Source organism: Marmota monax, unplaced genomic scaffold, assembly GCF_021218885.2.
Source record: "Marmota monax isolate L192 unplaced genomic scaffold, Marmota_monax_Labrador192_F-V1.1 WCK01_AAM20220418_F8-fsc00084, whole genome shotgun sequence".
Lineage (NCBI taxonomy): Eukaryota > Metazoa > Chordata > Mammalia > Rodentia > Sciuridae > Marmota > Marmota monax.
The window spans coordinates 7,251,798-7,262,991 of record NW_026694575.1 but is presented as its reverse complement, the minus strand read 5'-3'; the positions used below and the strand labels follow the sequence as shown (position 1 = coordinate 7,262,991).

At 47.6% G+C, this 11,194-nt stretch overlaps 1 protein-coding gene across 1 annotated transcript; it reads right to left on the bottom strand.

Moving 5' to 3' along the window:
- Positions 1-758: 758 nt before the first annotated feature.
- On the bottom strand, positions 759-7,143 carry Rpl26l1 (ribosomal protein L26 like 1). The gene is made up of 4 exons (XM_046421404.2): positions 7,081-7,143; positions 6,640-6,816; positions 2,669-2,809; positions 759-1,075 (listed from the first exon to the last, which is right to left on the bottom strand). The coding sequence occupies exons 2-4, from the start codon at positions 6,805-6,807 to the stop codon at positions 947-949; spliced, it is 438 nt and encodes a 145-aa protein (XP_046277360.1). The 5' UTR covers positions 6,808-6,816; positions 7,081-7,143; the 3' UTR covers positions 759-946.
- Positions 7,144-11,194: the final 4,051 nt, after the last annotated feature.

Sequence of the window (11,194 nt, the reverse complement as noted above, 5' to 3'; positions counted from 1 at the left end):
AACAGAGGACCACAAAAATGGCTAGAGGTGGAGCTCAGGGGCAGTGTTTGCAGAGCAGGCACAAGGCCCTGGGTTTGATCCCAGCAACACATACACATACACACAACTTGATGCACTTTAAACAATTATTCTTCAGAGGTGTGTGGGGGAATTTTAGATGGATTTGGGGCTAAATCTCAGATGGAGGTGGGGGACAGGCAAGTTAAGACCACAATTGAGGGAGGGGTCAGCTCCTCAGCCCCACTGCCTCAACCAATGCAGAACAGGGCTCTATGCAGCCGGGTCAGTCATGTGGTTCTGTGGAGTCTCTTGGATTTTAAAAGTTGGAAAATATAAAAACTATAAAAATATAAGGACAAATGAAATGGGCCAAGTCTTGCTCACAGGTGGCTAGTTTTCTGAGTAAGGGGCCTTTCAGTTCCATGGAAAAGGTATTTGGGAAGGGACCAAAGCTGTGAGAGGTCTGGTTTGGCAGGTGCATGATGGAGGGAGCAGGGAAATAGGGATCAGCAGGCCTGAGACATGGCTACAAAGCAGTACCCAGAGCTTGGTCAAACCGTAAGTTGGTGTCCCAGCTGCTAATGAGGGCCAAACCCCTGCCTCTGGGACCAGCGCCCTACTTGGCCCTTCCCACTCGGCAGCATGAGAAAACAGGCAGGGAGGGCTGTCTTAACCCACCACTGCAGATCAAACATATGAAAGGCTGGCGAAAGGGAACTGATAAGATGGATTTCATTTATAACACGAAGAAAATATCCTTGAGTTTAGGAAACAGTTCCAATTTTTATTCAAAAAATTATTAATCAAAATTGCAAAGCAGATTTACAGAGCCATAGATTCATAACAAAATAGGAGGGCAATGGAACATTCCAGAGACCCCAAAAAGTTCCAGAGAAGCACATGCCAGACATTTCCAGTTCAACTGTGGTTGTATGACAGGCCACCTTCACTCCTGCATCTTCTCAATGAGCTCTTCTTTGTATTTGCCTTTCTCTTTTCCAACTTGCCGAGACTTGGCTTTGCGTTCAAGAATTTTTTTTCTATCTTTGTCCAATTTTAGCCTGGTGATAACTACCTGTCAGGAAAGACAACAAACATTTTTTTTTTTAGTTTTATTTATTTTATAGTACTAGGACCGACCCCAGAGCCTTGCTGAAGGATATGGAGTAATAACCCCCAGAGAAAAAGGATGGGCTCTAGACTTTCATCTCAATAACAATGGGTTTCCAGCTTTCACAGCTACTTTCCTGATTTAGACTTTAAACCTGCACAACTAGTTTCCTGACTGCCCAAGTCTCTAATGATTAAGTCACACTAAACATTCTGCTATGATTAATTCTCATTAAAACCTATAAAAAAGACCCCTCTTGTACCAGTTGCCATGTTCTCCCCTGAAAATGCGCCATTCCACCACTACTTAATAAAGACTAGGTGCTGATTCGTTGAGATCTGCTCCCGTCTTGGTTATTTTTGCTTATACTTGCACAAGGTGGTTCTGTGGTCCACCAATGACTATATCCCCCACCCTTTTAAAATGATTTTGAGATATAGACTTGCTAAATTGTGATCCTCCTGCCTCAACCTCCTGAGTAGCTGGGATCATAAGCATGTACCACCTCACACAGCACCATAGTTAACCACCATCACCCTGAATAGTAGAGGTTCCTTGGACAATAAACAGCAGCTCGGGTTCCTTGTGCTCGCCAGCCTTCCACCTCCTAATTCCTGAGGATCTCAGGAGGTCACTTACATAGTTGAGTGACATGTCCTTTGGTTGGGAAATTTTGTTCACTATTTCCATTATCTGGCAAGATGCATTGCTTTTAAAAAATCTGCACTGCACCCAGCTACTGGGCAATACAGAGGTCATAAGGATAAGCAAGCCCCTAACCATCCTGTCCTCAAGGACCTGAAACTTAGGAAGGAAAGACAGATCCTGTAATACAATACAGGACGAGAGTGAAAAGCAGAACACAGGTGTCCTGCTGAGTGGGCATGAAGGCCAGGGAGATGTTCCTCTCTGAGCACCGGTGCCTTCTTGTCATCAGCTAGGATGGCAAAACAGACAAGAGTCCAGACTCTTTTGGGGGGGCATACTCAGGGATGCTGAACCCAGGGGTGCTCTGTCACTGAGCTAGTTCCCAGACTTATCTTTTTTGTGCATGTGTATGTGGTGCTAAGGATTGAACCCAGGGCCTTGTGCATGCAAGACAAGCACTCTACCAACTGAGCTATGGCCCCAGCCCTATCTACCTTATTTTATTTTATTTTTTTAATATTTACTTTTTTATGTGTAGATGAACACAACACAATGTTGGTGCTGAGGATCGAACCCAGGTCCCACCCTGCTAGGTGAGCGCTCTACCGCTCTACCAGCCCCTACTTTATTTTATTTTGAGACAAGGTCTCATTAAGTTGCCCAGGCTGACCTTCAACTCTGGAATTTCCTGCCTCAGCCTCCCGAGTCATTGGGATCACAGGTGTGTGCCACCACGACAGGCTAGAGTCTCGATTTGGACAGTATTAAGCCAATGAACCAAACAAGCTGCCTAGCAGCCTGCCTCTAAGCCCTTACCTCACCCACCTGTGCAGAGAGCACCAACATGTCAATAACTAATGGCAACACTACACTAAATGGCTGTTGCCCCCCCCCTCAGTCAGGACATACCTTGCTTGGATGGATGCCCACGTGGACGGTTGTGCCATTAGCCTTCTCACGCTGCACCCGCTCAATGTAGATGACATACTTCTTTCTGTACACCTGGACTACCTTGCCGATTTGCTGACCTTTGTAATGTCCTCGAACCACCTAAGAGAAAGTATAAAAGAGAACCCCCTGTAATGGATGACATCATAATGAGGAAGCTGATTTTCAGGAACATGTAGGCTGAACACAATCTTTTGTGAAAAAGTCTTGGCAGTGAAACATCAGCTAGTTTATGGCATAAATCTGCTTTGTTATGCTAGCTTAGCTAGAAATTCTTCACTTAATTTTTTTCCTCCACTTGTCTGAAGAAACATCAAGATTCGGGGCTGGGGATGTGGCTCAAGCGGTAGCACACTCGCCTGGCATGCGTGAGGCCCGGGTTCAATCCTCAGCAAAGGATGATTGAACAAAGATGTTGTGTCCACCGAAAACTAAAAAATAAATATTAAAAAATAAAAAGAAACATCAAGACTCCTTGGGACTAGGACAGTCATCAGAGAATGAGCCTCAGCACTCCTAAGCTGTCCATCTGGAGTGTTCAGCATACATTTAAGAGTGATTTTCAGGTTGTAGAGAATCAGATGTGACTGCGTTACTATTACTGTCCTTGATGGAGTCTGCCTGCAAACGAGATATTCTGTCAAGGTATAGATAGGTAACAGCGGACATGCTTGAAAACGAGGTGTCTGCTGTCCTTGGGAGGGCCTACTCGCAAACAAGAGGCTCCTTCAAGGTTTAGATAAGGTAACGGCGGACATGCTTGAAAATGAGGTGTCTGCTGTCCTTGGGAGGACTTGCCTACAAACGGGATGTTCTGCCAAGTGGGCTAGGAGGGTGATGAGAAAAATTTTATTATCTGTTCTTAACAAGAGCAGAGCTCGGCATGCTCCAGGCCGAGAGTAGATTAGCCATGAGAAGCGGGTCACTTCTGATTAGAAAATAAAACTTCTGTATGCTCTGTTTAATTAGCTGAAAGACCCGATTTATTGCTGTTGGAAGGCTGCCTTCTTTGTTCACAATACTATAAAAAGATTGCTCGTACACGATAAAGGACTTTTTTTCTGCTGCTGCTTTGCTTGCTCTGCTTCTTCTTTCTTTCTCATGCTGACCTGCACGTGAATTACTGCAACACAGGTTGGAAAGAGGACAGCCATGCCTCACTGAAAAATTAACATGAGTCTATGTGACCAGAGGTTCTCAGGACAACTTGGGGGCTATGCCTTTCCCAGAGACAAGGAGCACAGATGCAGAGACAGATTTTAGGAGAAAATTGTTCAGTGTGGAATATGATGATTTTGAAGCACTGAGGGAACATTCAACAGACAGCAGAATCTGATACACCGTTGAAGGCCACATGAACCACCAACAGGGACTTGGGAGTCACCCACAGAGACGCAATTTGAAGTGCACTTTCATGAAGGGAAAGTGAAGGATGCAATGCTATAAAATGATTCAAGGATCTGGGAAGGATTCTCTGAGGAACTGACATTTAAGAACAGAAATGAGGAGTCAGCCGAGTAATGCGGAGGAGAGCACTCCAGGGAGCGGAAGAAAAAAAAATAAGGGGTATTTAAGGATCTGATAAGATAAGCGTGACTGAAATGCAGGGCCTGGTGGGGTTAGGAGATGAGCTGCAGGGGAGGACAGCCGTGGAGCACGTCGGGCCTTGTAGGCAACAATTTTAGACTTTTTATGGGCAGAGGTACTGGGGATTGAACCCAGGAGTGTCCTCAGCCCTTTCCTGAAGTAAACTGGAAATAGTCAGAATGGACTTCTTCTGTAGATAAAATCAACAGGACTTAGTAGTAGTGCAGAAGACAGGGTTTAAATAAAGTTGTTGAGGATAACTTAAAGGTTTATGGCAGCTGGGTGTGGTGGCCATACCTGTGACCTCAGTGACTCAGGGGGCTGAGGCAGGAGTACTCCAAGTTCTAGGCCAGCCTGGGCAACTGAGTGAGACTCTACCTCAGAAAAGAAAGGCTACGGGCTAAGGATATAGCTCAGTGTAAAGCAGCACTACCTTAAAAAACAGGTCTTTTCTTGGTTAAGAAACTTGCAAAGTCTATAAGATATCTAAACAGACATTCAGCAAATAGGTCTGTAGTGATTCAGGCTGGCATGTAAGAGGGAGGTGTTACAGAGCAGACATTTACAATTCTGAGAATAAAATATTACCTGTTACTGTACATACCTAGGCAGAGAATGCAGAGCAAGAGGAGATGAAGAGAAAAACAGCCAGCAGGGAGTCTGAGAAGCTGGAAGCAAACTGTGAACCTGAAGTGTCAAAGAGGCCAAGACTTCTTCAACTAACGTGGTGCTACCTACAAATAGTGCTGAGAAGTCAGAAGTGTGATGAGAGAAGATGTGTCCCCTGGATTTAATCACAAAGAGGTACTGCAGTCAAAGCAGATTTTATGAAGTAGTAGGAACAGGAATGAGACTGGAGAATATCCAAGAATGAATGGGAGATGAAATATAGACAGTTCTTCTGAGGAGCTTATTTAAGAAATGGGCAACAGACAGTAGAAGGTGGAAGGAAATGGGCTGGCAAAGAGAATCCAATTTTCCAGTTCTCTTGTAAAGCCAAACTCTGACAATACCGAGTCTGAGTTTCCTCTAGGCTGCAGTGGGTAAGACATACATCCTTCAAACAAGGAATCAACTTTTCAGGTTGACATGTCCTAATCAATCCACTTTTCTTATTTAATTTGCCAACCCAGCCCCTGTAGGCATTTGCAATTCCCAGTTTTAGAACATGACTGATAGGAAGAATCCAGGAGAGAAGAGGTTGAAACTATTGTTCCTGCCTCCAAGTTTTGCAGCACTGGGGGGTTGAACCCAGGGCCTCACACATGCTGAGCCACAATCCAGCCCTAGATTCTCCCTCTGAACTACCTCCAGAGAGCTCCAGTGTCTCAGATGACACATCAAACCCCTTCACTTCATCCCATTTCATTTCTAAACAATGGTTCTCAGCTGGGGGAGACAACTGGGGTCAGCTAGGGGATAACTGGCAATATCTGGAAATATTTTTGCTTGTCACAGTGACAAAGATGGGGAATGCTGCTAGCACCTAGTGGGAAGGGAGGGATGCTGTTAAGCATTCTATAATGTCCAGGGCAGTTTCCCCACAATTATTGGGTCCCAGATATCCACAGTGCTGAGGTTGAGAAGCCCTGCTCCAAAATGTGAGCTCTATGAGAACGAAGGCTTACTCAGTCTTGTTCACCGTTAGTGTCTAGAACAGTATCTGGGAAGTGCTCAATAAATATTCCTTCCAGGGGTGAATCCAGTCCAACCTATTTCATTCACCCTCACATTCTGAGCTCCATTCACAGGGAACAGCCTTTCATAATTTTTCACTTCTGACTTGCTGTGGCTTCTCCATTTTCCCTGGCAAGACTAGTATATTATAGGCCTGGCTCCCACAAACATCAATTCTACCAAACTCAAAAGGAGCATTTTCCCCTTCAAAGAACCACCCTGAACAATAGCTTACAAACTAAAAGCCACTGGCTAGACTGAAAAGCAGACTTTTCTTTGGCTGGAATATTTTAAACAGGGTGGGCACTCCAGCGGCTCTGCACCCCATCCCTGATCTGCACATCTGCAGACTGGGTACTTGTTAGGCTACTTTTTTTTAAACTCTGGAGCAAGCTGATGGCCCTCTGAGCCACATCCTAGCCTGTTTTTTGTATTTTATTTAGAGACAGGATCTCAATGAGTTGCTTAGCGCCTCGCTTTTGTCGAGGCTGGCTTTGAACTCTCGATCCTCCTGCCTCAGCCTCCCGAGCTGGGATTACAGAGTTGCGCCACTGTGCCCGGCTCTTACTAGGATCCTGAGCCGCTTGAGTGCCTGCGACTCCCTCACTCGGGCACAGGCAGTGGCCCGGAGCCCTGCACTTGGTAGGCTCCGGGGGGCGAGCGCGTACCTGGACCTCGTCGTCCTTGCGGATGGGCATGGAGCGGACGTTGTACTTCTGCCGCAGCTCCTTGGAGAGCGGGGAAGACATGATCTTCCTGCGCACGTGCGAGGGGGCATTGAAGTGGCGTTTGCGGTTTTTGCTGCGGTCCGAGGTCACGAAGGGGTTGAACTTCATGGTGACTGTCTGCAAAGAGCGGGAGGGAGGGCTGAGTGGGTGGAGGGAGCACAGAGGGGACGGAGCAGTCGGTGTCGCACTGTACCCCGGCGCCGCAGGCCTCAGCACAAGGGCCGGGAGCGGGGAGCCGCACTGGCCTCGAGGTCGCCCCGGGAGGGAGCCTTGGCTCGGGGAGCGCGTGGTGGAGGGCCGCGCATCTCTACGACACTGCGGGGAAGGGTCGCACAGGGCGGTGGGCTTCAGAGCCCAAGAAAAACACCATCTTTTACTCACCTAGCCGTACGGCCAGCTCGGGCTGTGACCGCGCAGAGCCGGAAGTGAGGTTTTTTTTCTTGGCGCAGGCGCAGAAAGCAGTGCCCCATTCCGCCGGAGAGAAGCAGAACGGCGCCCCCTGCGTCCTGGGGTGGGATTGCAGCGCCTCGCGCCACCCACCTGGGGAGACCCCAAGAATTTGAATCTCTGGGCAGAAAGACCTGCCTTTGTAGGGCCGGCAATAGGGGTTTATTGATGCTTTTTTTTTTTTGAGTACTGGAGATTGAGCCCAAGGCCTCGTGTATGTAAAGACCTTCGCCAATCCTGTCCTACACTCAGCCTTTTATTGATGCTCTCCTAGTGGGCACCTGTCAGTGATCTCTCACCCTTCCCGAACTCTGTCTTTACCCCTGTTGCCCGTCAGGGAGGAGCTCGTCTGAGTGCATATTGTATAACTGTCCTCGGTATCCTGGGGGATTGGTTCCAGAACCCTCTACAGATATCAAAATCCATGGATGTTCAAGTCCTTTATTTAAAAAAATGGCTTAATAGTTGCCAGGTGCAGCATCACACACCTGTAATCCCAGCGGCTGGGGAGGCTGAGGCAGGAGAATCAGGAGTTCAACGCCAGGCTTAGCAATGGTTAGGCACTAAGTAACTCTGTGAGACCCTGTCTCTAAATAAAATACAAAATAGGGCTGGGGATGTGGCTCAGTGGTTGAGTGCCCTCGGGTTCAATTCCCGGTATCAAAAAAAGAAAAAAAAAGGGGGAGCTGGGGATGTAGCCCAATGGTAAAGGGGTTTAAGTCCCCAGTAACCCCACCCCACACACAGACAAAACATAATAGCCTACACGCATCTTGCTATATGCTAAAAATCATCTCCAGATGTCTTATAACACCTAATACAATGTAAATGTCATGTAAATAGTTGTTATGCTGAATAATTTAGGGAATAGTGACAATAAAAATAAATCTGCACATGTTCAGTACAGATCCAATTTTTTTTTTCTAAATATTTTCCATCTGTGATTGGTTGAGTCAGTGGATGTCGAAACTTCTTGTATAGAGGACTGACTATATATTATTCAGGTGCTTTAAACACCATGATGCTCCCTCCAAATGCCATCTGCAGACAGGCTTCTTCAAAATCCCCAAGAAGCCTGTTCAAAATGCAAAATTTCAGCCCTTACCACAATCCTACAAAACTAGACAGTGTTAAGTTGGGGTCAAATCTGAATTCATTTATTAGTGCTGGGAACTGAACTCAGGGCGGCAGGCATATTAAGCATTCATACTCTCTACCCAGCCCCTGAAATATGAATTTAAAGTAAGCACTCTTTCCTCTCCTGAAAGGTTTTTTTGTTTTGTTTTGTTTTTTAGCAGGGATTGCTACCATGAGTGCTTAATCACTGATCCACATTCTCAGCCCTTTTTATTTTTTATTTTTAGACATGGTCTCAACTAAATTGCTCAGGGCCTCGCTAAATTGCTGAGGCTGGCTTTGAAGTTGAGATCTTTCTGCCTCAGCTTCCTGAGCCGCTGGGCTTACAGGCGTGCGCAGCTGAGGCCCACGATACTCCCCTCCCAAAGATTTTCAAAGCGCACCAATGTCTGAGGATCACTGTGAACGAAGCACCTGGCTTTGCAAAACTTATCCTCTGGTTTATCCTTGTCCACACGAGCTGGGGTTGCAGTCAGACACGGATCCACGCGCCTCTTCCTGTTGTGGACCCCCGGGGACAGCCGGTGCACATCCCAGAATCTCAGTTTTCCACCTAGAGTGATCCTAGTAGGCACCTCGTAGGGTTGTTAGGAGGCTTCAACGAGCTAACCCACTTAGAGTGTTTAGAACCGAGCCTGGTACAGAGCTCGCTGCAGTCAGACGGGATTCCCAGCAAAAGCAGAGGCCTGTGTGTGGGCCTCCCTTGGAGGAGGCCTCGCATTTCCATCGTTCATCCCGGGACGCCCACTGTTGGCGTCGGTGCTTGTCGTAAACCCCGGTAACGTGCCAGCAGGCTGGCGCGTGAGGAGCGCCACCTCGGCTGGTTCTCACTGTGACAGCCTTGGGGAAGGACCTGCTTCTGCAGGTGGGACTCCGCGGCCTCTGCCCCGCCCCGCCTGGCCCCGCCCCGCGCCGCCCCCGCCCCCTCCGGGTCCTTCCTAGGCTCAGCTCCAGGTGGCCAGCTGGCCGCTGGCCGGGCGCCACCTCAGGCCCGGCAGGGCTAATGCCTGGGCTCGGCATTAGCGGGGAGGGAGCAAAGGGCTTCGAGCCTCTTCTGGCCTCCAAGCTAGGGACCAAGGGGCTCTTTCTGTTCCTTATCTCCAGGCAATCCATTTATCTATTTGCCTGATGACCACTGAATCCTGCTTTATATCAGAGGCCGGATATGATGAGTTCGTGGTGCTCAGTTGACAGATGGGGATGATGGGGATCCTAAAATTCAGAGCAGAAGAAGTTGAATGGGCACGGTGAGGCTGGTCCTGGGCACTTTCCAGTTTAGCAGTGTTCCTCAGACAGGTAATGTCAGTGTTAGACACCAGTGTTCAACAGGACTCCCCCGTGGGCTAGGGCATCTGGGGTGAACCTTGGGTTTTCCGGGCCCTACCTGGGTCTCACCTCAGACCCTTGCAGTCAGTCTTGGAGATCTTTGGAGGAAGACCTCGCCTGGAGTGTCTGCAGAAGCCGGCCCGGAAGAGCAACAAGCTAAAATTGTAACAGTAACTGAAATGCCATTGGTTGTGTGCTGCGACCAGATTGCAAGGATTGGGGAGTTGGGGCCAGGCAGTCAGAAGAGAGGGAGACTATGCACAGTGACTTGGCTGCAAGGGCTGGTTCTCTTCTCAGAGCAGCCCTTAGGATCCACGCCAGCCCCCACCAGTCCATTCACTGGCCCAGAAAGGCCCATTGGTTTATTGTCATCCACCTACTCACTTGCTCCTGACCATTCATTTGCTTATTCATTTATTTGATACCCAGGTATAGAGCTTGATCACAGAGATCTGGTTCCTGCTTCCAAGAAGCACAGAGACTCACTGGCAAAGGGAGACATGGGGAGGACAGATCCTGACAACCCAGGAGAGCCAGGGAGTATCCATGACCAACCGAGCAGGAGAGGCATTTCTTAGCAGCTGGGTAGCAGTAAAATTAAAACAGGTGCAATGACATCACTAGATGGTAGGAGCTGGGGCTGGGTCATCATAATGGTGCAGAGAGACCAGCTACGGCCTTGCTTCCCACCCACAGTTGGGAACATACACAGGGCCTGGTATAAGAGCCCAGCACCAGCACAGAGGAGATGCCCCGTGAATAGCTTCCTCTCAGAGGCAGGTGTGGGGAGAACATGCACCTTGGCATCTGAATTTCTGGGGGTTGGATATCCACTATTTGCTTACTCTGTGGCTTTAGATGAGATATTAGCCCCTTGGTCACTCACTTTCCTAGTGTGAAAAACAGGAATAATGATATTACTTATCTCATTGGTTTGGGGTCAGGATTAAATGAACCCTTAGCATAATCCCTTGGCACACTGAATGTAACAAATGGTAGAAATTATTTGTTGAATAGATGAATGAAGACAGCTGACCTTAACAGCCTGTGGAGTCACTGTTGGGCACAGTGCCAACGGTTTACAAACATGCCTTATTTCATCTGTTAAAAAGTCCTCTGAAGTAGCTGGGCGCAGTGACACACGCCTGTCATCCCAGCAGTTGGGGAGGCTGAGGCAGGAGGATTGTGAGTTCAAAGCCAGCCTCAGCAAGAGCCAGGCGCTAAGCAACTCAGTGAGACCCTGTCTTTAAGTAAAATACAAAATGGGTCTGGGATGTGGCTCAGTGGTTGAATGCCCTTGAGTTCAATCCCCGAAATTAATTTTAAAAATTCCTCTGAATTATCCCTCTACCTGTGAGAAAACAGACTGAATGAGATGGGAGAAAAGGATGAACATGATCTATCATTAGATGCTCATTATAGTTATTGATCTTTTCACTATGGTTATTGATTATTGTTGATTACATATATATATATATATATATATATATATATATATATATATATAGAGAGAGAGAGAGAGAGAGAGAGAGAGAGAGAGAGAAAGTGTACTAGGGATTGAACCTAAGGGCACTTGATCACTGAG

Bases quoted from the DNA above. Each gene is read 5' to 3' on its own strand.
- Rpl26l1 (XM_046421404.2), bottom strand. From the start codon at position 6,807: ATGAAGTTCAACCCCTTCGTGACCTCGGACCGCAGCAAAAACCGCAAA. The intron at 2,810-6,639 runs GTACGCGCTCGC...ACTTTCTCTTAG, and splicing joins GCAAGGACGACGAGGTCCAG to GTGGTTCGAGGACATTACAA. The intron at 1,076-2,668 runs GTATGTCCTGAC...CTTTCCTGACAG, and splicing joins TGGGCATCCATCCAAGCAAG to GTAGTTATCACCAGGCTAAA.